General features: G+C 32.9%; 3 protein-coding genes and 1 pseudogene across 4 annotated transcripts; 2 read left to right on the top strand and 2 right to left on the bottom strand.

The window, feature by feature from the left end:
• Nucleotides 1–670: 670 nt before the first annotated feature.
• LOC104707654 (L-type lectin-domain containing receptor kinase VII.1) lies at nt 671–3223 on the bottom strand. The gene has a single exon (XM_087462394.1). The coding sequence runs from the start codon at nt 2863–2865 to the stop codon at nt 805–807; it is 2061 nt and encodes a 686-aa protein (XP_087318520.1). The 5' UTR covers nt 2866–3223; the 3' UTR covers nt 671–804.
• A 6506-nt stretch (nt 3224–9729) lies between these two features.
• Nucleotides 9730–13113, top strand: LOC104707653 (allantoinase). The gene is made up of 15 exons (XM_010424038.2): nt 9730–10070; nt 10166–10268; nt 10361–10484; nt 10588–10661; nt 10757–10833; nt 10931–10967; nt 11052–11137; nt 11233–11292; nt 11375–11514; nt 11606–11732; nt 11819–11974; nt 12055–12165; nt 12305–12415; nt 12515–12613; nt 12726–13113. The coding sequence occupies exons 1-15, from the start codon at nt 9975–9977 to the stop codon at nt 12852–12854; spliced, it is 1530 nt and encodes a 509-aa protein (XP_010422340.1). The 5' UTR covers nt 9730–9974; the 3' UTR covers nt 12855–13113.
• A 6685-nt stretch (nt 13114–19798) lies between these two features.
• LOC104709733 (putative FBD-associated F-box protein At1g05080) lies at nt 19799–21547 on the top strand (annotated as a pseudogene).
• A 234-nt stretch (nt 21548–21781) lies between these two features.
• Nucleotides 21782–23649, bottom strand: LOC104707651 (uncharacterized). 2 transcript variants are annotated; one of them, XR_015564134.1, is made up of 5 exons: nt 23075–23649; nt 22880–22934; nt 22684–22733; nt 22256–22329; nt 21782–22175 (listed from the first exon to the last, which is right to left on the bottom strand). XR_015564134.1 is itself a non-coding variant. In XM_087462398.1 (5 exons), the coding sequence occupies exons 1-4, from the start codon at nt 23410–23412 to the stop codon at nt 22324–22326; spliced, it is 426 nt and encodes a 141-aa protein (XP_087318524.1). In that variant the 5' UTR covers nt 23413–23580; the 3' UTR covers nt 21782–22175; nt 22256–22323. The 2 variants fall into 2 exon arrangements, 1 of the variants encoding a protein (XP_087318524.1); XM_087462398.1 differs by having other exon boundaries at nt 22880–22911; nt 23075–23580.
• Between the last annotated feature and the right edge of the window lie 1420 nt (nt 23650–25069).

The raw sequence follows: 25069 nt of genomic DNA, 5'->3' as shown, positions 1-25069 counted from the left end.
CAGTTAGGATTTTTATACGTATTAGTATAATGCAAATTAGATCATGTCAGAATATAATTTTTTTTTTATCACAACCTTATATTTCTATTTATGAAAGAAAATGATTCATAAATAGAAATATAAGGTTTATTGCTCAATTTTTCTAATATCATAGCACCAAAACATTGCTTTATGAAAGTGATTCATAAATAGAAAAATAAGGTTTATTGTTCAATGTTCTAAGATCATTTACAAAAATTTGAATGATAATTGCCTATTGGGAAGGATTCATGAAAGCTTAAATTAGTCATATTCAAGTTTATCACCTTTAGTTTTCAAATTTGGATCCGCATAATACTTTTTTTTTCTTGATATGAAAAGATCCGAATAATACTAACAGCTTATATTCGAATTTGAATCCGATAGCATAGCACCAAAACATCACTCTCCCTCTACGTGTTAACCTTACTGCATTTGGATGTGAATCCTATTTTAGTAAAAACGTTTTATAGTGATCTATATATGTTTTTTACTTTTTAGGGCTTGTTGATTTCTGATATGTATTCGCTTAAAAGCTAAAACTCTTTTTGGTCATTGTCTCTTAATTTTTTTGATATAACTTATAACTTCTGATGCAAAAATTATTTAGTTACATATTAATAAATAGAAAACTAATTTCACAAAAAAAAAGTAAAAAGAAAAATCTAACAATATATGTATAATGAAGTGCGTTTACAAAACCTTATATGTACTCAACATCAAACAAAGTAAAGCCACAAAAAGTAACTACATCTTTTTAGGTTTCTTAAGCCATTCATTCATACATCACCTCCCGTCTAAAATAGAGCTATTCCAAGACGAAATAGATACAGACAAGGACTGAAGTCTGATCTGCTCCATCGTCGGATGGGACGAGGTTCCATACCAAAACTCTCGTGAGCTCCCACGAGATCCCATCTTCCTCAGCATCCATGACTCAACATCTTCACTACTTTCCGCTTCAAAGATCTCTGCTTTGTCACCTTCAAACACTTGAACCACTTGTCTCATTGACGGTCTCTTGGCCGGATCAGGATGTGCACAAAGCAATCCAAGCTGCAAAACTCTCTCTGCTTCATCAATGGCATGATTCATTGCTTGTGTCATCATCATCCGTGAATCAAGCCCATTTAAAATCTCACCTTTTTCCATTAATCCCCAAACCCAATCCATTAACGATTTCTTCCCTTCTTCAATAGGTCTTCTCCCACACATTACTTCAAGAACAAGTATCCCGTAAGCAAAAACATCTGTTTGTGTAGATGCACGCCCTGTCTTAACCACTTCAGGAGACAAATAGCCAGCCGTACCAACCACCCTAGTGGTCCTAACCGCTTGCTCGTGTCCATGAACCCGAGCTAACCCGAAATCACTAAGCCTCGGTATCATATCTCTGTCAAGCAACACGTTGCTAGCTTTAATATCTCTATGTAAAACCTTAGATTCCCATCCTTCATGCAAATACAATATCCCTGACGCCACACCTTTCAAAATCCGGATCCTCTCTTCGCAGCTAAGTATAGTTTTCTCCTCATCGTTTTCGAAGATCCATCTGTCTAAACTTCCATTCTCCATGTAATCATACACCAACATGAAACTACCTTTCTCTTTCTTGCACCAACCTCTTAAAGAAACTAAATTACGATGCTTTAACCTCCCAAGACTTGAGATCTCAGCTACAAACTCTCTCATCCCATCGCTACTCTCCTGCGAAATCCGCTTAACCGCAACTTCCACAACCCCCCCTTGTAACAAACCTTTATACACTTTCCCATTCCCACCAATCCCAATCACATTCTTCTCATCAAAACCCTTAGTCCCGGACTCAATCTCCTCATACGGAATCCTATGAGGCCAATACTCCATTTCCCAATCCTCCATCAACGCTCTCTTCCTCGCCTTCTCTAATCTCTTTCTCACCACACCAAACAACACCAAACCAAACAAAGAAACGATCAAGAAACAGAACAACGCCAATACAGAAACAAACCATTTCGCTTTAAGAATCGAGTCCTTTGGTAAAACAAACGAAGGCAAACCAGTAGTGATCAAACTATCACTCAATGAGAAATTAGAGTTACTAAAACTCCAAGCTAGAATCTTATGACTCTGAACCAATCTCCCTGTAGCTGCAGTGAATCCAACAAACATCTCATCTTCCACAACGCCAGAAAGATTCAAAGGCGTACTAAGCAAAGGAGCCTTAGGTCGAATCTTACCAGCGACTTGCATAGTAACGTTAACCACAAAGTCTCTGTAATCAATCCAAACTTGATAGTTTCTTCCATCGTTAAGCTTCAACGGCTTAAACACTCCATCGTCAGACCAATACCCAGATGTGTTAGCATACATTGAATGAAGCGAATTAACATCGATGCCGACATGGTTAGCATCGATGTCGCTGAATTCTTGATTAGCGAAAACGTCAAACTCAACTCCAAAGATGTGGTTATTAGGGTTACCATTGTTAGTCAAATTGAACAGACCCAAGTGTTGAGCAGAGCTAGACCCGTTGATTCCAGTGGTGGGTGCGAAGAGGAAAACGATTCCGTGACCAGGAAGCGTGTTCTTGTAAGGAGCCATGGCGAAGATGAAGGAAGTGGAGAAAGGTAAAACAGAGGAAGTCACTGGATCTTTTGTCCGGATGATTTTTCTGTACAGAGCACGACCGGTCTCAAACGATGTTTGGTTGGTTAAAGTTAGGATTTTGGATTCGATTGTGGCGATCCCGAAGAGGGAGATAACAGATGAAGAGTCATTGAAGCCGTTGAAGACGAAATCAACGGCTGAAACAGAGTTTAGAAGGATGAGTTCCAAAAGGGTAAGAAGAAAGAGAAGAGCTTTCATGGCAGAGGAAGAAGACGAAGACGAAGAGGGTAAGCGTGAGGTTTGATGTCATAATTGGGAATTGATTAAAGAGGTAATGAAGACAGTTGTTGAAAAGGAAAGTTGAAAGCTTTCGAGGCAAAGGTTTGATCTTTTTTTTTTTTTTTTTTTTTGTCAATGTTTCTGACTTTTTGGATTTGGGTTTTGTACTTTGGACTTTTTGTACTTTTGGTCTCGTCACGTATACGTATTAATGAAGCGTGTACTATGTGTTAGCATAGGTTTAAAATTAATTTGATAACAATGTTGGTGTCAAACTATCAATGTTTAGTAATTCGATAAATGTAAGTTATGGCAGAAGAAGAATTGCAATTTTATGGCAGAATAAGAAGTTACATTTGAGGATTGATAAAGGCATGAAGCTTTGAGCAATAATGACAGTTGTAATTTGGGAAAGTTGAAAGCTTTCGTGAGGAAGGAAAGGTTTGATTGTCTTTATTGATCTTCATTTATTGTTTTTTTTGTCCGTCAAAGTTTATGACTTTTTGGATTTGGGTTTGTGTAATTTGGACTCTTGGTGTCATTGTAGTTATCTGGAGTAATTATGGTATTTGGTGTGGTACGTAGTCTATGTTGGTGTGGTACGTAGTCTATGTTGCATGGAAACTCTTTTTGAAGTCTGTTTCCCGTTTTCGAAACGTTTCGGAAACATAAACTCTTGGAAACTCGGAAACAAGGCACAAAAACACGATTCCTAGAAATTTCTGTTTGGAAACACGATGGAAACTCCATCTTCGTTTTGGAAACACGACGGAAACTTCTTTTTTAATTTGAAACTTAATAAATAAATATTTTAAAATATAAAACTTCATTATAGATATAAATATATAATATTATTAGTGTTTTAATTCAACTATTTAATATTTATATTTAAAGTTTTATTGTTTGAAGTTTTTTGATATGCTTTTTATGTTTGGTGTTTTAATATATATATATTATAGATATAAATATATATATATATATATATATATGTATATGTGCATACGTTTCTAAAACGTTTCCATTTCCTAATATTTGAAAAAAACCGTTTCCCATTTCCGAAACGTTTCGTTTCTGCGTATCCGTTTCCGTGTCTATGCAACCTAGGCCGTAGTACAATTTAATACAGTATAGATGAAAGATTTGAAAGTTTCCACATTAAGAAAAAAATCGATTGTATGCGACTTTTTTGGAATAAATTTGTTTATGTTAACCAACACGTGACATATGAATACCATTTCCTCAAAACTATATATTTACAGAAGAAACAAACGAGATATTTGATTTCCGGGATAAACTCTACGCAACGTGTTAGTGTTTACCAGATCTTTATCTGCCTAGACAGAAGCTTTAACGACGTAAATGCATGACAAGTTTTGGAGAGACGTAACACTAAATGAGACACATTGACTTTTACTACTTATAAAACAAATTTTACCGATCTAGGGGACATGATCTTTACGACTTTACTACTAGTGACTACAACACCACAATCGATCGTATTTGTATAAGGTATACCGTTGTGGCTGAAACCATTTTGTCATAGGAAAAACCCAAAAACTTGATTTGTCATAGTTGATAACCAAAAATTATACAGTAACCACTCAAATACTTTATTAACCCCAAGGCTAGACATTTCGAGGAACTCAAGTCATTTTGGATATTTCAGATAAGGATCAAATGTGAGTTTGACTAATTGAAATTTCAAAATGTGGCAGCTATTTATATCGAGATGCGTTGAATTTTTTATAAATGTCAATGATCATATCAGACATGAAAAGGGCCTTTCGTGACATCGAATACTATGGACCCAATGATTGAACTTCTTTCTGTTTTGATTACTCAAGGTCGTCTTAGATTTATATCTTCAGGAGACACATGAAAGTCATCTAACATTTCGTCTTACATCTACAACTAGGAGATATCCCGTTAACATTTTAAAAAAAATTATAATATAATAAGAAAAAAAATTATTATATTTCTTTTTAAAAACTATTTTGTTTAAGATAATATTCATTTTTAATTGTTCTACACATCTATATGTTTAATAAGAATTATTTTAGAATATTATAGTATTTTTATGTATATTACAGATTTATATTGTTTGTTTGTTGTATTTGCATCAATATATTGTGAAATATGAAGTAATAATTTTAATATTATAATTGTGAGCAAATAAAATTTATTAATTTATCAACTATATAAATTTAGTTTTACTAACCCGCTAATGTGGAAATTAAAACAAACATTTTCTCCATAAATTGAGTAATATGTATTTTACATTAAAAAAAAGGTGTAATATACCATCGTTTTTAAAAATTCTAATCACAACATATGCAGAAATTTTTTTAATATTTATTAATCATAAGTATTATATGAAAATTCTAAACAATTTGTAAATAAAATAAAAGAAAGATGATAGGAGAATCATAATTTGAAATGTTAATAAAATTTTTGAAATCTAGTAATTAAAAATAATTTTATTGTCTACTTGAATATAAAATCTTAGTTTTTTGAAATTCTGATTGGTTTATATTAAAATATATATATTTATTAATTTTCGTCCATAATTTTATTAGAGAGATAATAATTTTTTTAACTAATAATTATCTGTATTTTTTAACTAATAATTATCTGCATTTAATAAAATAACAAATACTTAAGTTCATGATAGATGATATATATATATATATATATATATATATATATATATATATCCATATTACATTACATATTCCAAATATTTCTGAGAAAACACTCTATTTATTTTTACGAATTTTACCATCTTAGCTTTCACTTATATCATAACTAGATGAGGTCCCGCCCGATGTGCAGGTTTAAAATTTTAAAAATTAAATTAAATTTGACAAAAATATATTAAAATTTGTTGTACGTTATTTATAAATTTTATTTTTGTTATAATACACTGATCTTGTATCCATTTACAAATCTTTTATGTATGTTACTATTAAAAATGTATTTTTTACACCTAAATATACTCTATGTTACAAATATATTCTTTATCACCACCTAGAAAATGTCTATATGAACACATTAAGCCAACTATTTTACTTTCACTTCTGCATAGTTTTTTAATTACTAAAGTTGCTATCTGAAAAAACATTTTGAATAAAAAATATATTACATAATATATTAATCAGTGATGTATCATCACAATAATGTATGACCACCATGGAAAAACCTCGGCTCCGCCCTCATCCCTTGTGGAGAGAACTTTGCGTCCAACCTCCTCCACCATGGAGAGAATCTTGGCTCCGCCTTCCTCTCTTGGGGAGATAATCTTGCGTCCAACCTCCTCCACCTTCCTCCATTGGGGAGATAACCTTGTGTCCAAACTTCTCTACCATAGAGAGAACCTCGGCTCTACCCTCTTCTTGTGTGGAGAGAATATGTTCACATTTTTTTTGCCATCTCAAAATGGCTTGCTCCAACAACCAATAAAAGTAAAAACATTTTTCTAACGTCACAAAATCTTTTGATAGTAACTGATGTTAAATTTCTCAATGTATACGTGGAAGTGTCTTTGACATACCATGATGTAGCCTCTGTCTTTGTAACGCATCAACCACCACCTTGCTTAGTGAGCCTATGTCCACTCTCAGTCCATGGGCTCATCTTCCTAAGTGGGCCCTACATCTATTTCCGGCTCGTGGATCCACCCATATTTGACGGTCGGTTTGTTACGTCTGAGAGGCTTTAAAAACTTTTCTACCGACCCTACAAATAAAAAAATGATATTTTTCTGTGTTTTGTCCTCACTCACACAGTTCCAACAATCACTTCCAGGAAGGTTACCCATCATGATGTTTTCTCAAGACCCTTGAACGAAAAAGTAAGTGCATTTTGGTGACATATGTGGCCAAATAAATTCTTTTAAACTTTTCCGCAAACCAGGGTGTCACAGTCTTTGAGCTCCTATGGATCTATCAACAACGATTTATGTTTTTCCAATCTATATATCTATGTTTGTTGTAAACTTGTGTTTGATTAGCCTATTTTATCCATCTATTAGGTTGATGAACTTCTACTCGTTATCTCCATTTGGGATTGAATGAATAATGGTAGCAATTATGTTTGCAAAAAAGAAGGGTTTATGACCAACCAATCAAGGTTGAGAAATTAGAAGAAAATTAATTTGACAAAATTAAAGAAACAATAGAAAATTATAAGCACAATAATATATGAAACCCAAATAATTCAAAGATGAAAAAAAAAATAAAACAATCTAAAAATAGTACAATAAATTTTAAAATATAGTATTAACAAAAGAAGACACATATATTAATCATTTTTTTGGATCTTTCCTATTCCCAACTAAAAAAAGAAAAGTATGAGAAAATTTTAGTTTAAAAACATAAGAAAAATTGACCTTCCCATAAAAAAAATTCTCGATTAAACAAAGTTGAAAGCAGTGTTTTTGAATAAATTATTTAAATATGAGACGATTTATGTTTATATAGAAGTGAGTATTTACAAAATTTAAAATTAATAATTAACTGTATATTTTCCTTAATATCTTTTTTTATTTTTTATTTTGTAGAATTAATAATTTAAAATTAAAAATAAGTAAATAATATTATAATTTCGAATTTTATGAAATATATATATATATATATATAATCTCCTTATAATTAATTTTAAAAACTTTGCATTTTTTATAAATTATGTAATTTTTGATAATTATATTTTTACATTATTAATATTTTTTAAATTAAAATATTTTATTTTTTTTGTAATCAAATTCCTCCTATTAAATATTAAATTTTACACATGTTGAAATCTAAGGTTGATAACTTGACACATGTCAAAATCTTGTTAATGACTAACTTTCAAAACCCAACTTTATATAATAAGATTCATCTCCAAATTTTATTTTAAGATCTGATGAGATCAATTAAAAATCACCATCCAATAATACCTCTTTAAAATTAATAAAATGTACAAAAGAGGTAAGCAATTAGGTTTTGACCGAGCACAAACCTTTTTCTTAACCAACTCTTTAGCAGATATATATAACTTATGACTTAAATTCCTTGATTTCCTGGAAACTATTATGGACAATAATCCAAAGGTGTCTTGACTAGTTAGATTTCCTTTTGTATAATTGAAACTACAAGTTTCTGCAAAAAAATATATGATCAGATGGTAGAATAAGACTACCAATATACTATTCTATAAACTCACTATCAATTTTCTTTTCAATTTTTAGTACATAAGATATTTTGTTTATTCGTTGGAGCACACATCTTTTATACTCTATATGTTTCAAATTAGAATATGTTTAGTTAAATACATATATCTTAAGAAATATATTATTTTCTTTTACAAATTATCAATAAATTTTTGTTTTAAAAGACTGTTAATACTAATGATCACAAAATACAAAAAAAAATTTACAATTTGCATAAAAATTGTATAACATCCTATATAATGGAAAAAGAAAAAATATCTAAAATATTTTATATTTTGAAATAGAGGGAATGTAATTTTTACATAATATGTAACAAACATCACTAACTTATGTCAAGAATCAACGATTTCCCAATGACAAACATCACTCATATAAAGGAACAATATCAATAATTTTAAACGAAATATTCGTACAAGTTATGCAATATTAACTTTTTAAGATATCCATACTTGTTAAAATGATGATGGCTAGTTCAAATTGTATTTGAATTCCAAAATAAACATATAATATAGAATAAAAGGAAACATAATAGCTCTTTCCAATTTATATAGAGAAATATCAAAAAATAGAAAAATGAAAAAGATCAATCAACTATTTTCTAAATCAAAGATAAACTTACAATTAACATTTTGTATATATATTAAAAAGGGAAAGAATGGAGCAATTTTTTTTATTAAGGTGTGACCATCACATTCATTGTTAATTTTTATTTTTATTTATTTTAATTTAATTAATTTATTAGTAATTGCTGTCTTTTATGGCAAAGAATTTCATTGATGTCAAATTAAAATTACATAGTCAGTATACATAATGTTTACATAGTCAGTAAACAAATTTATGCGTCAAATAATTAACCTAGAAAACAATTGGGTATATTTAAAAGATGAGTAAACCAATTGTATAAAGAACCAGTCCCAAAATTTATCAACGTAAGATCAAAAATTAAGTATGACTAATCGTAAATACACTAAATCCTCATATATTTTCCTTATTTTTCCACACTTCATAAGCATAAATATAGTTTTTTTGCTAACCTATAACACAAATCTGGGTATATTTCCCAACAAACAAAAGAAGAAGAAAAGAACAAACATGTATATTTGGAAATCTGAAAAAAAATCACCTCATAATTTCCCTAAGCATTTGGTAGAATCTTATGTAGACGGACCTTCAACATATCAAAAGATCTGGAGAACCAGAAAATATCAAAATCTTTGAGAGAAATAAAAATAAATCAAAAACCAAATAAAAAAATAAAAAAAACCATATACATGCATGGTATTGAATTCGAGCAAATGATTATGATATCCTATGAGGCTTGATCTTTTCCAATAAAAGAATGACATGTCAAACTCTAAGCAGTTCAAACTCTGTGGTTTTGAATGTCATAGTATTTTAACCATTAGCTCTAAATTGGTATCTTAAGATTTAGTTACATCAATAATTTTTGTTTTGTTTTGTTTGGTAATTGTGTCTGATCACTCTAGCTCGTAGTCACAAACACTGACCCATGCTTAATGCTTTAATGCTACCAACGAGCCACTAGCTAGAAAAAGTATTTTTTTTAAAAAGAAATATTTTAAGAAAATATTTTTAGTTGGACTTGAATGCGCACACAAGTGAACCAACCAACCATATGACGGAGGAATCTGGACATACTCCAAGTTGCTCTCGATATCTCTCTCTCATCACAACCGTCCATCTTATGAATCATTCACACAATCTAACGGTCTTTAAAGAGTCTCAGAGCGTTCGATAACCGAATCTTAAGGAATCTTTTCGGTTTAATAATGTTTTCATAATCCAAGTGGGTCCAATCTTTTAACCAATAAGAGAGACCTCTCAGTCTCACAGACCAGAGAGATAGAGAGAGAAAGAGATGGAGAGGACTCTGCTTCAATGGAGATTATTGCCTCTTCTAGCTCTCATCGCTGCTCTTTTATACATCTTCTTCGCTTCCCCTCGCTCTTTCCAGGTTTCGATTTCTCAAAACCGACTTCTCTGTTATCTGATTGATTAACAGGGCCAAAAAAACTGATTCCGATGTGTTTGTTTATTGATGATGGTTAGGAAACGCAGGGGAATAATAAGAAGTGTAGTCTTCTTCCTCATGATCATTACTGGATCTCTAGTAAACGCATCGTCACTCCCGATGGTGTCATCTCTGGTTCTGGTACGTTTCTAGTGGTTGTTGATCAAAGCTTTGGAAATTCTATGGAAGCATCTATTATTTCTAGTTAGCATACTCTTGATTTGTTTGATCAGTGGAGGTGGATGGAGGCATTATTGTGTCGTTGGTGAAGGAAGTTGATTGGCATAAGAGTCAAAGGAGTCGAGTGAAAGTGATTGACTATGGAGAAGCTGTCCTCATGCCTGGTCTCATTGATGTGTATGTTTATCTTTTTGAAACCATATATTATGATTCGATCTTTGTTCTAGTTTCTGCTATATCGCCCTAAAATCTTGGAACTTTTCTTGTGTTGGTTTAAAAGGCATGCTCATCTTGATGATCCCGGAAGAAGTGAATGGGAAGGGTTTCCTTCTGGAACAAAAGCTGCAGCTGCTGGTATGTTTCTCTTACTGAGACTGTTCTAGTTTCAAGAGTGTGTTCTGTTTTGTCTCTTCGCGCTTACCTGCTTGATATTGTCTTTTGTCTGGCAGGTGGAATAACTACATTGGTTGATATGCCCTTAAACAGTTGCCCTTCTACTGTATCTCCTGAAACTTTGAAACTCAAGGTAAAGCCATCCACTTTAGTTTTCCAGTTGGTAAGTTCCACACTATTCTTACAGCCTTGGTTGATCTGAAATCGAGCAATGCGTGCATCTTTTGCAGATTGAAGCTGCGAAAAACAGAATACATGTTAATGTTGGTAAACACTCTTTGCTATCAAACCTTAACCACATCTGTTGATTCAATACTGAATACATGTTCCCTAAATATTTGTATTCTCTAGGGTTCTGGGGAGGTCTGGTACCTGACAATGCACTCAACTCAAGTGCTCTTGAGTCTCTCTTAGATGCTGGAGTTCTTGGTCTCAAGGTAGGTATCATGTGTCCTTTGAATCCTTATGAAGCTGTGTCTTGCTTTTCAGGTTTTAAGTGTCTAACATGACTTCTTGTCTTAATCTTTTTCAGTCTTTTATGTGTCCATCAGGAATCAATGATTTCCCAATGACAAACATCACTCATATAAAGGTTTTCTTTCTTGAGTCTTATGCTTCTTTCTCATGATTCAAGAATTATTACGGAATTGTTGATTGGCTCTTTGTTTCTGCAGGAAGGACTATCAGTATTAGCTAAGTATAGAAGACCATTGCTTGTTCACGCTGAGATAGAGAAAGAATCGGAGATTGAAGATGGAAGTGAAAATGATCCGCGTTCTTATCTGACTTATTTAAAAACCAGGCCAACTTCATGGTGAGACACAAACATTGAGTTCTTTCACTCTTTACAAATTCCTATATAATGGTTATTGTACCTGAAACCAAATCTTTATCTGAGAAATTAGGGAGGAGGGAGCAATCCGAAACCTATTATCGGTTACTGAAAACACACGGATTGGTGGTTCTGCAGAAGGAGCTCATGTTCATATTGTGCATTTATCTGATGCCAGTTCTTCCTTGGATTTGATAAAGGTATTTGCGATTTTTGGCAGTTAATATTACTATGATCATTTGGGTGTTCCTCATTGCTAAAACCATCATATTTGGTTGGATTAAAGGAAGCAAAAGGCAAAGGAGATAGTGTTACTGTTGAAACATGCCCACATTATCTAGCTTTCTCAGCCGAAGAGATTCCAGAAGGTGATACTCGTTTCAAATGCTCCCCTCCTATACGTGATGCAGCCAATAGAGAAAAGTTGTGGGAAGCTATGATGGTATAATATTTTCCATTTGAAATCCTTTATACCTTATGCGTGCTCAGTTCCTTGATTCTGACGTTTTAATTATGATTTAGAAAGGAGACATTGATATGTTGAGCTCTGATCATTCACCTACAAAGCCTGAACTCAAACTCCTGAGTGATGGTAACTTCTTGAAAGCATGGGGTGGGATATCGTCTTTACAGGTTCATTACAAGTCTTAACAATGTCTTCATTATCAATGTTATTGATATTCTTAGTAATGATGAAGCCCGGTAATATGTAGAAACTGTGAGAGCACAAAGAACTCATGAAATTTTGTATCTGGTTGGAGCCAATTTGCAGTTTGTGCTTCCAGTAACATGGTCTTACGGGAAACGGTACGGAGTGACGCTCGAGCAGGTAGTATCTTGGTGGAGCGATAGGCCTTCCAAACTCGCTGGTCTACACTCTAAGGTGCCTGCCTTATTCTCTATATAAGAACTACAGCTTCAATATTCTCTACTGATCGCAGCATTATAAGTATTGGTGGAATTGTGTATGATTTAATTACAGGGAGCGATTAAAGTTGGAAAACAGGCCGATCTTGTAGTGTGGGAACCTGAAGCCGAATTCGAGATAGATGAAGAACATCCAATACACTTCAAACATCCTGTACGTAGACAGTATTTACAAGAAACATACCAATTTAGAGCTAATGTTGAAACCCGAAGGTCTAATCTTTTATGTTATGTGTTTGCTTTGCTTGTGGTGACTTTATATACAGAGTATCTCGGCTTATCTGGGAAGAAGATTATCAGGCAAAGTGGTTTCGACATTTGTGAGAGGAAACTTGGTTTTTAGAGAAGGCAAGCATGCTTCTGATGCTTGCGGGTCTCTGCAACTCGCGGCTTGAAACTAAAAAAAGGATTTATCCGCAACATTGTAAGAAACATAAATATGTGATCAAGCCAGTCATCGCTGGCAAATGAAATCAAGAAACAAGAATGTTGAGATTTATTCAGATTGATTGATGCTGTGAAGATTTTAGCGAGTCTTTGACCCATACTGCAAGTAAGGTTAAGACTCTCGCTTATGTAACTGGACCGACTTAATAGATTTGTTGTAATGGTTTAAGTGTATAATGTAAATAACCGGCTCACATTTGATCGATCCATAACCGGGTTTCCATTCGTACAAAACATTTAGTTAGATCCGTTCCATTAACCCGCTGCCTCGCCTATGACCTTGCCGGCTTCTCCAAAATTTTGGGTTCACTCCTAAGGTACTTAGTGAACCGTTCAATTCTCTTTATTTTAACCAATGGGAATCTGATATGTCATAATACATTTAAGAATTTATTCATTCACTTCTTTACAAAATAAGACAACAAAATCTGTATACATTATTATAAAGATAAAAACTTAAACTGCTCTTTTATAAACTCAAACCAATATATAATTTCATTCAAATTGTAAAATCTAAACTCTAACCATCTCATTTGTAAACCCAAACCGACATATAATTTCATTCTAATTGTAAAATCTAAACCCTAACCATCTCATTTGTAAACCTAAACCGACATATAATTTTGTTTTAATTGTAAAATCTAAACCCTAACCACTTTATTTGTAAACCCAAACCGACATATAATTTTGTTTTAATTGTAAAATCTAAACCCTAATCATCTTATTTGTAAACCCAAACCGATACATCATTTCATTTGTTTGGGCAAAAATAATAACTTCATTTAGATACGGAAAACAAGAAATATAAGTTGAATAGTCATTTTATTTATCAGAGTCTCGAGCTCAAATACAAGAATTCAAGGCACAATGAATCAATCTATAAACCATAGTCGCGTTCTAGAGTTGAGTCGTTTATCTTGTGTTTTAGGTCTCTTTCTTTGCTCTCGATCCCCTCTCTCGTGGAGGTCGCTCTCCTTTTTATATAGAGATCTCTTTACCCTAATCCTTTAGGATATGTCTTCGGCTTGCCGACTCTATCTATGATAGCGTCGGTCTCGAGACTCTTGGCCTACTGGTAAAGTCGGTCATTAGACTCTTGGTCTATTAATAGATCCAGTCATGTGACTTTTGGCCCATTGACGAAGTCAGTCGCGAGATTCTCGGCCTATTGAAAAAGTTAGTCGCTAGATTCTCGGCCTATAGACAAATTCAGTCGCGAGACTCTCGGCCTATTGATAAAGTCAGTCATAAGCTCTTGGCTCAGTGACAATCCATTGATGGAGTCAGTCACGTGACATTTAACCCATTGATAGATTCGGTCACACGACTTTTCTCTTATTAGATTGACACACTTGTGTTGACTTTGTCGTGTAGAATATGAGTTGACCCTATCCAATATCTTTGTGAATATTCTCTCTGCTTCTCTTGATTTATCGGGTTTGTCGAACTAACCACGAAATTTATTTATTTAATAGAGAAGATAAAATTATACCCAACATCATTCTAATTGTAAAATCTAAATCAAACCAATATTAAACTTTCTTTAAAAAAAATTATACAGAATTTGTTTCTTTAATTTGTTTTGTTTTTTAATTTAATTTTGATTTGTTTTTTAAATAAAATAATGTATAAAAGATTCTGATTGATTGAAAAGGAAAAGGTGAACAAGAAGGTTCACCCTATAAGTGAACCTAAATATTGGAAACTCTTGATGAGCTTGATTCATCTTCCTCAGGCGATTTCTGTCGAGGTAATTTTGTGTTGGTTCAAAACTTCTAATTGTATAATCCATTACAAAAAGGAAGATTTGATTATGTATATACATAATATCAAACACATATATAAAGAAAACATTTTATTGAATTTTATAAAAGTAATACATAGCATACTATACAAACATCAAAATAATACAAATTTTATATTTTTCATACTATATACGTAGGATGAGTTATAATAAATATAAGCTGAAATTATGGTTTATTTTTAAGAAATATGAAATATCAAACTAATATTAATGTTCTGTCTATTTAAAAATATTTGTATGATATATATATTATATTAAAAATTTTAACTAAGTAATTGTGGTTGTGGACAAGCGATAAACATTGTCGTTCAAAAAAAAACACCATGTTTTGTTCACTCGAAAATAAGGAAAATACATCCAAATCCAAATGATAAAATTTTCTGGAAGAATTTATTTTAACAAATAAATTCAATCGATGTAAATAATTATATAATAAAATGATAGATACAAAAATCAGCACGTATGTGCTGGAGTCAGGCTAATCTACTACACAGTATAAACTCTATAAATTAATAATTTTAGAAACATATATTTATTATATTATAGTGTAAATTAATAATTTATAGATATATATTTTAATTGTTTAAATTCTTAAAATTCTGAATTGAGACATAAAATAAGAATAAATTTTTGGATGTTATAAATTTTGTGGTTTTAGAATTGAATTTGTAATATTATTAACAATAAATTACAAATTTTATTAAAAAATTCATTTATACACATAACATACATAAATTCAAATTTATAAATAATAATATTAATTGTCGCATTTTAATAGCATATAAAACTATCAAAATGAACATTCTATGTAACAAATAAGCGTAAATTCGAATGTACTTTTTATGCATTTTAAACAGTGAATCCTTCTCTCTTAGACCTTCTCTTTCTTCTCCTTCTCCTTAGATCATGTTTATTGGTTATATTGGTGTGACGGTCAGACAAATAAAAAATCAAAAAGTAATAAAAAGGTGATGAAAGAGAAAGAGATAAGGTCTCTCCCGAGAGTGTTAAAGACACCACGAGATCTTATTTTTGCTAAATGCCATAATTTGATTGGTTGATTTTTAAAAGACAAATAAAATTTAAATTAAATAATATTATGTACTCGGGTCGGGTTCAGGTAGGAACCTTTCGGGTAGAGGAGTTTAGGACCCATTAAAGTAAATAGAAAATATCGGTTCGGGTTCGGTTCAAGTTTGGGTTGGTTCGGATCTAAAATTTCAGAACCTATAAATACCCGAAAAACATCGGGTATCATTCGGATTTAGGTATTTTGTACCCGATTACCCAAAATTTTACCCGATTACCCGAGAAACTCGATTTTTACCCGATTATCCAAAATTTTTAATGCTTATTATTTCCGGTCTTTCGAGCAAACAGTTGCTCCAGCTTCAACCATAAAGAACGAGCATTAGTCTCATTTTCAATATGATTCAACACATTATCATCTACCCATTGCCTTATCAAACCACACACTTGGCGATGCTGCAATTTCCACTGATCATCAGTCTTATCTTCAGGTTTCTTCTCCTCAAAGACAGGAACATGAAATTCCTTCATGAAAAGCAAATCTTCCATCTTGCATTTCCATAGATGATAATTAGAACCATTCAAGCTTATCATTCTACCAATATTTTCCATCGTTCACAAAAGCAATCAATAACCAAAGTTATTAAACCAGTGCTCTGATACCACTTTGTTGGGGAAACAACGCACAGTTGCGCAGCGGAATAAAGTTTTACCCTAACTTATGTGAACCTGTGAGGAAAATATAATAATCTTGGTAGCAAAAACTTCAAAGCGTAAAATAAACGAGACACAAAATTATACGTGGAAAACCTCCGCAATGCGAGGAGTAAAAACCATGGGACCGTAGTCCACTCAAAATTCAACTATCACCAAAGTATTTGAGTACAACCACGTCCTATCCATAGACTAAGGCTACAAGTAGCAATCTCAATAAGAAAACAACACCAGAGAGAACACAAAAGGCTAAAACTATGCAGTTCCAAACGTCCCTAGATTCACTAAGATTCCGGCAACCTATTCAGATCTCCACCGTAAAAATCCTAGATAAACAAGTCAGGAACAACTCTGCAAAATTTCAGCTCAAACCGAGAAAATCTCACCGTTGGATCTTACAAACACTCACGACAGATGCTGCAGAAAAATCTGGAAATTCCAGATACGACCAGCCACGCTAAAACTCAGATTTCTCACAAACCGTTTAAACAAGATCTCCACCGTCAAATATGTAGAACACTGAGTCACGAAGCTACCCTCCAAAAATCAGCCAGATCGGAACTCGTTTAAATGTCTAGACGTGCAAAACATCAAACCCTAAAGGTTATGTTTTTCTGTTCTGCTTTAGATCTGAAAATCAACTCTCTCCTCTCTATTTTTTTTCTTATACCAATAATTAGTTTAAAAATGTTTATATAGTGTGTAATTTTTTTCCTTTTGGTTGTTGCTCATTCCCTTTTCTCGCCCCCCTTTTCCCTTCCTCTGCTTTTTTTTTTTTCCTTCTCTTTTTTTTTTCCCCTTCTCTTCTTCTTTCTTCTTCTTCCTTCTCAAATACAATTGGAAACTTTGCTGAGCTTGATTCATTTTCCTCAGGCAATTTCTGTCGTGGTAATTTTATGTTGGTTCGAAACTTCTAATTGTATAATCTATATATACATTTTTGGAGACATTTAGCAAATAAATTCTAGAGTTGAAACATATTTACAATCATGTCATTAACATTAATTATTAATTTATATTTTATTTAATTTATTAATATTAAATTTCAATTTTTGGAAACAAGATTTTTCATCCTAATAAAATTTCCAAAACAATAGGAACCACTCCCTTTAACATTAAATATTAAGTTTAAAATAAAATAAATTAATATTAAATTTCCAATTTTACAAAACAATATTTTCTCCATAGAAACATTTTCTAAAAAAAATAGATACACACATCTTGGGTCCATTTTAATAACCATGTAGAATTTATGTCAAACAAATAATTGTTAACAACTTTTATTTGCATTTCACAACAAAACTATACATACTAAAGTTAACTGATTCTTTATATATAAAACATACAAAACTATAATACAAAATTATCCTGTACATATGTATATCTAAACAATTTAAAATAATAAAAATACTACTATCTGTAAAAAAAAAAAACACAGTATATTCCTTCTATAAATCACTACCTATTTAATTGTATGTTATACTATAATAGAAAACAATAAACCTCAAACAAAATACTTTCTAATTTCTATACTAACTAATATATCTATATTTGTAACGTTGTACATTTAAAAAAAATACAAATTAAACATTAATTATATACAGTATATAGTTAATCTATAAAACAAATTATATTTTTTTATTAAAAAAATAGCCGCGGGTGAATATCTAGTTCATTACAAAAAGGGAGATTTGATTAGTTATACATAATATCAAACACATATATAAAGAAACCATTTTATTGAATTTTATAAAAGTATACATAGCATAATATCAAAGGAATGTCAATTTAATTTAAATTTCACTAAAATACAAACATTGAAATACTAATAATATAGAAAAGGTTTGATAGTGTAATGAGCTCATTTATTTTTAAACTTTTTTCTAAACAGAGCCTAAATCAGAAAATAACAACTTTATTTTTTTCTTTCTTTGCTTACCTACTTTCCTGTAAATATTTACTTTTCTAGTTTATTCTTCCATAATAATTTCCAGAAAAATAGTTAGGCAAATAAAATTATTATCTTTGAGAGTTATATACTTATATTACCAAGGATCAGATTTTAGTTAAGAAAATAGATGATCTTGTAAATATGTTTTGGCAATATATAGGGGAGAATTTGATAGAAGTGTTTCAAGCGTATGCCTTTGGACGAGGACAAATTTATCAATTACAACCAATCCAAAGATATGTATATTTATAAAAATAAATCGTTACGCTTTATGCGTTATTGTTGTTTTGTTTTCTTAAGGATGATCAAGCTAAAAGCAATGATGATGAGCGTATTAAAAATATTACTAAAAAATATTTTAAGGAAATAATGAAAATCTTTTTGATATATGTATTATAACAATTTTATTTGATAAATTAATTAGCTGTGATTTACATTATACACTTAATCAAACCATTACAACAAAATCAATTGAGTCAATCCCACTTACATAAGCAAGAGTCTTAACCTTACTTGCAGTATGGGTCAAAGACTCACTCATTGCTTCACAGCATCAATCTGAATTAATCTCAACATTCTTGTTTCTTGATTTCATTTTGCGAGCGATGATTGGCTTGATCACATATTTATATTTCTTACAGTGTTGCGGATAATTCCTTTTTCAGTTTCAAGCTGCGAGTTGCAGAGGCCCGCAATCATCATAAACATGCTTGCCTTCTCTAAAAACCAAGTTCCCTCTAACAAATCTCGAAACCACTTTGCTTAATAATCTTCTTCCCAGATAAGCTGAGATACTCTCAAAAAAATTAATATAGAGTATTCACATTCCCAGAGCCGGCGCTATGTTTTTTGTGGCTACAAGCAAACTGAAAAAAAGGCTGATTTGCACAGATTTAAACTAATTTTTTTTTTATCAAACTAAATAATAAATCTGAATAGTTTTAACAAACTCCTTTCAATGGACATCATCACTGTTATTTTTGTTAATCTCCTCTGAAGTCTCATCAATTTTAGAAGCTTCAGTTCGTTAAAAAATATATTAAAAATTAGCATAAACAAAGATATAAAAAGAAGAAAAAAAAATAATTTAATCTCGAAATATAATTTAATTGTATATTACAAACAAAAAAAAAAAATTAGTAATCGGTTGTGTTTTCTTTAATTCACCTATTATTCCTCTCCTCTTTCGATCGTGAAACAAATTTACTTTTATTTTCTTATTGATAAAAGGAAATATTGTAGTTATAAATAAAATTAGGATGACACAGGTCGTTGCCAAAAAAAATCATAACAAAATCTCTTTGTGTAAAAAAAAGACGAAAGGAACTTGTTGATTCCTCTATTGAAGGGGGTCACGTCAGAGAGTCGTTCTCTTAGAGATTTGCCTCGTGAAGATGATACAAAACGCAAATTGTTGTGGTGTGAGTCGAATCGAAGAAACCGTTCCTGAAGACAGGATTAGTGCATTGCCCGAAGATTTGCTCGTAATGATCTTGGATCTTGTTCCGACAAAAGACGCAGTGGCCACCATGTTTCTTTCCAAACGATGGTTCTCTGTTTGGACGATGAAACAGAGACTTGAGTACATTGACAGCGAAGAGGAGGAGAAGAAGGTGGAGGAGGAGGAGGAGGAGGATAGTGATAATGATAATGATAGTGATGGTGATTATAGTGATGATGATGATGATGAGCATGAACATGTGGACAGTGATGATGATGAGCATGAGCATGTGGACAGTGATGATGATGAGCATGAACATGTGGACAGTGATGATGATGAGCATGAGCATGTGGACAGTGATGACGAGAACGAGAATGAGGATCAGAAAGTGGAGGATGAAAGCAAAAAGAGCGTCTGGCGGTTTCTTGAGAAATCATTGCAACTCCACAGAGCACCCGTAATATCCAACTTGTGTATTGTACTCGGTCCAAGTTGTCCTACCGATGCTGATGTCGGGAAGTTGGTTGCAAACGCTGTTGATCGCTCGGTGCTTGAGATGAAACTCCAACTCCTCTGGTCCGCAGATCCTGCCATATTGCCCAAGACCCTTTACTCTTGCCAATCTCTCGTGACACTGACTCTCTCCGACAAGATTCTCGTGGATGTTCCTTCTTCCGCTTCCTTGCCATCCCTGACAACCCTCTACCTTCACGATGTGTTGTATAAAGACGATGATTCCCTGGTTAAGTTATTATCGAGCTGTCCTGTTCTGGAGAAACTGTTTGTTAAACGAAACAAGAAGGATGACAATGTGACGAGGTTTCGTGTGGAAATGCCTAATTTATTGTGCTTATCGTATAAAAATTTAAGAGACGACAGTGGTGTAGCAGACACTGGTAGGTACTTGGTTATAGTTACTTCGGCATTAACACACTTTGAAATCTTTGACGCTTCGGGAGACTCTCGCTCGATGGAGATGTCTAGTCTTGATAGTGCAACTATCGCCATTGCTTCTTATCCTGATGACAAGTTTCTAAGATCTCTTTCATCGGTCTCGTCTCTTGTCTTGTATTTGACTACTAAAACGGTAACACTCTCTCTCTCTCTCTCTCTCTCTCTCTCTCTCTCTCTCTCATTGTTGCATCTAGCTACTGATTTGTTGGCTTTATTCATCGCAGGTTGTGTGGTGTAGCACTATCAAATTTTCTCGGCTTAGAAAGTGTGCGATATGTCCACTAAATCAAGAATGGGTGAAATAAACTATACTTTTTCTTCAAAATTCTCCGAAACTAAAATATCTCATGTTCTATTGCGTACGTATCCTCCCTCCTCCAAGTTCGATGTCTTAAAAGGTTGAATGTTTGTGTTTGATATATATATAGCGGTTTTTGCTTCGCAGGGACATACCACCAAGGATCTTCCACTTTCTTGGATTCAACCGAGTTCTGTTCCTGGATGCTTGTCGTCACAACTCGAGGATTTTGAGTGGTATGCATATGTAGGGAGAGAAGAAGAGGAACAGTTCTTGACATACCTCTTAGCAAACTTCAACTGTTTAAAGACTGCAAAAATCTCTCTGAGTTTACCCACCTGCGAGTTTGAATCCGACTTCGAGCTTGCAAAGGAGATAACGATGGACGGCTTGAAAGACATTCCTAGGGTTTCAACAGAATCCCAGCTTGTAATCAAAGTTTTAACATGATCATGTATTGAATACTTTTTTCATACTAATACACAGACAACGAATCAAATGTATAAAATGATTCATCCTCGTCCAAAGAAACCAACACAATAGTAACGCATAAAGCTTAATGACTTGTTTTCAAAAATACACATATCCTTGGCTCGATTGTGTTATGACTTATGAAGTTATGATAGATCATTCTTATGAGTTTACAAGTTTTCCTTAAAAGAATTGCATCTATGAAGGGCTATCTAATTAATGTAATGTATGCATTATCAGCAAAGGCGTCATCATAGATGCGTTACCACTACTGGTCCATATATCCAGTAAGAGCTATATTACAAAGGAGTCTTTTGAAAGAGGTTAAACTCATTCTAAAGAAGACAACTGTGATATAACGTAAACAGTGAGTACAAGAGTAGAAGGCAACAGCCGTCTTTATTCACTCCTAAGTCTCAACCAAAAAATCTGCTCTATATTCAAGTACTTTGGTTTGCTAAAGAGTTAATCGGTAGAGTGCATGAAGACAACTCAACCAAATCCAGCTTTACAGCCTTAGGCTGAGGGCAATCTTTCTTTTCTGTTTCTTCACCTTTTTCTCAAAAGACATTCTCTTCATCTCTTCAACTTTTACCAGCTTCATATCCTTCAACAAGTTGAAACCAAGTTAGGTTATTGTCAATGAGGTGAATATATTAAAGTTTAGCAACACAAGCAAAATTTCACCTGCTTAAGATCTGATTCACGTCCAAGATAGCTGGTTAAGTTGTCTACAGATGACTCTTTTCTCACCATCATGTCTTCATCACATTCATAAAGAGACATTTTCATCACATTCATAAAGAGCAATTTAACAACAACAGCAACAAGAGACCTATTTACTGTTTCTCTCTATGACATCTCTAACACTTTCTGGGACGCAATAGGGAAAATGATTCTTATTGAATCCTAACAACAAGTCTTGACAGAGACAACAAGTCGTTTTCTTTTAATGAAGACGCAAATAGATAAAATCACAGAAAATTCTTAACACTAACAAGAAAATAAAACCTCGGGAAAATTGTACAGCGGAAGCCAGAAACGAAGAACAAATCTTTACGGAAACAATGAGTAATAATGAAGACGCAATTAGAGAAAATCAGAGAAAGCTGTACCTGTTCTTCCGTGAACCTTTTCTTCTCTCCCCTAAACTTCTTCTTCAACCCTAAATGAGAAGAGGAGGAACTTATTTTCTTAAGAGAAATTGAAGAAAAGAAGAAGAAGCGCTCGCGAATGTGAAACCGAAACAGAGAAATCACAGGAAAAAAAAAAAGAAGCAAGAGAAAATACAGCGAGTTCTTGATAAATTACCTTCTCTTCCGTGAAGGTCTTCTTCTTGGTTGCTTCAGTAGATACAGAATCAACCCTGGGAAAACGAAATTAAGAAGAAGAAGAACTTTCTCTCAGGAAAATGAACTTTTTCTCGGGAAAATTTGTTGACAGAAGCGAGAATGAGAGAGAACACAACTGAGAAAATACGAGAGAAGATTGTAAAAGAAGACTTACGAGTCACGGAAGATAGAGGAGAGGGAAAACAAATGGTTTTTCCTCCAACGTCGTATAAAGTAGTGACAGCTGTCACTACTCTTGTAACGGCCTGGATGCGGGTCGAACATCTGGAACGGGTCGGATATCCGGATTCGGATCCGAACACATATCCCGTTAGAAAAACCCGGATATATGTCCGGATCCGACCACTTCCCAAGTCGAGGAAACACTAGACCGAGCCGTCGTAGAAGGAAGTCTCCCAATCTCCGGGCAATACACGCCCTAGATCTTTTACTCTCGCTTTGAATCTGGCCACCGACGCAGAAATCTGCTGAATCCACCGTCGCGAAATCCATCGCGGAAGAGACTTACGGCGGCGCATCAAGTACTGTAGTGATGATAATATCGAACGGATCCACTCTTTGAATTCGAAGACGAGGCGGAGCATAGACGTGGTGGCAGTCTCCCCGATGATGAGTGCATCGTGTGGAATCAGGGAAGTCTTTTTTTGTGTGTGTTGTGTTGACCAAAAAAAAACCCTAAGATTTCATCCCAACCAAATTCGACTTTATGAGATTCATATGTATTGGGCCAAGTCATACATTAAGCCCAAACCGATAATACATTATGGTCACGTTGCTATCGTATCTTGGAAAGAAGTCCAAAAAACAACCGCATCTGATTTTTTTTTTAACATTTAATCTCCCGTTTTTTATTGGAATAAAATTAACACCAAAAAGTTAACAGCCGTCACACCAACAAACTAACAGCCGTCAACAGACGTTACAAAATTTCTGTATTAGTCGTATTCGTATACCATTCGTTTCCAATTGATAATCACATTTATTATCGTGGTTTGTTAGTTTCCTCTTTTTTTCTTAATTATTATTTTTCCCTTCACTCTTCACAGAAAACTCCTAGGGGTGAAACTGAAACCCAATAATTTTTCTTTAGATATATAAAAAATTGTTTAACAACAAAACTAAATAGATTTTGTCGGGTTTATGGGATATATCGGCTGAATCTTTATATATCCAAGAAAAGAAAGAGAGAATAAATGTAACAAAATTCTAAAAACGGGTTATGATTTTAGTTGATTACTTGATTTCAAAATCCAAAACACAACGGTATAGGAATTAATAGATACATGTAACAAAATTTGAACAATTAAAAATACATGTACTTTATAAATTAATCGATAATAAATATTAACTTATAGTGATAAATTAATAGAATATCGTACTGCAAATTAACATTATTAGTTTATATAAATTTTCCTATATTTACTAAGAATTAAACATCGCAGGCCGGGAACTCATGTTTACAAAAATATTTTAGGCTTAGATTGATATGGATGTTTCTTGTATTAGTGTTATAATCATTTTTTTCTGTCAACAAAAGAATCAGCTCAAACTAGCTAGTTTGGTGGAAAATTGTTTACAAACAAAACATGATGCAGATTTGTGCGCGCTTGGCGTGCCAAGGAGTCCGCCTTAACATTAGAAATGCGAGAAACATAAACCAAAGAAAAAAAAGAAAACTCCTCCCTGTCAAGCTTTATGTCGTCTAAGTATGTTGCGAAGGCCAGCCATTCGTGAGACTCGTGCTAGATCACAGGTTGAAATTCATTTTATTTATATTGTAATATTTATTTAAAATATAATTTATGTGATTGTTTTTAAAAAAAATTTTGGATAAAACATTATGCAATAAAATTATATGCTAAATATGAAGTCTCGAAAAAAGACACATATTTTGTAAGTTTTATATTGTTAATGATTCTACATAAGTACATGTGCTATAAAACTGGTTAAATTTTATTTCGTAATGTATATTGTAACCCACTATTTAACTTGTAACCATTCAATCTATCAATTTCGTAATCTATCTTTGGTTAACGTTGTGGTCTATCGAAAAAATCTGTGGAAACTAAATTTGTAATATTGTGTTTAAAGATTTTTGGAAACAACATGATATAGAAATAAAATCTTCTGAAAATACAGTTTGGAATAT

The sequence above is a fragment of the Camelina sativa genome, chromosome 8 (assembly GCF_030686135.1).
Source record: "Camelina sativa cultivar CO46 ecotype springtype chromosome 8, ASM3068613v1".
NCBI lineage: Eukaryota > Viridiplantae > Streptophyta > Magnoliopsida > Brassicales > Brassicaceae > Camelina > Camelina sativa.
This window is presented reverse-complemented; position numbering and strand designations above follow the sequence as displayed.

What these genes read in the sequence shown, in the direction of transcription:
- LOC104707654 (XM_087462394.1), bottom strand. Translation starts at nt 2,865, where the DNA reads ATGAAAGCTCTTCTCTTTCTTCTTACCCTTTTGGAACTCATCCTTCTA.
- LOC104707651 (XM_087462398.1), bottom strand. Translation starts at nt 23,412, where the DNA reads ATGGATTTCGCGACGGTGGATTCAGCAGATTTCTGCGTCGGTGGCCAG. An exon ending in TCCTCTATCTTCCGTGACTC is followed by an intron (nt 22,912 to 23,074) that starts GTAAGTCTTCTT and finishes TATCTACTGAAG; the next exon opens with CAACCAAGAAGAAGACCTTC. An exon ending in AGACCTTCACGGAAGAGAAG is followed by an intron (nt 22,734 to 22,879) that starts GTAATTTATCAA and finishes CTTCTCATTTAG; the next exon opens with GGTTGAAGAAGAAGTTTAGG.
- LOC104707653 (XM_010424038.2), top strand. Translation starts at nt 9,975, where the DNA reads ATGGAGAGGACTCTGCTTCAATGGAGATTATTGCCTCTTCTAGCTCTC. An exon ending in CAAACATCACTCATATAAAG is followed by an intron (nt 11,293 to 11,374) that starts GTTTTCTTTCTT and finishes TTGTTTCTGCAG; the next exon opens with GAAGGACTATCAGTATTAGC. An exon ending in GTGGGATATCGTCTTTACAG is followed by an intron (nt 12,166 to 12,304) that starts GTTCATTACAAG and finishes GCCAATTTGCAG; the next exon opens with TTTGTGCTTCCAGTAACATG.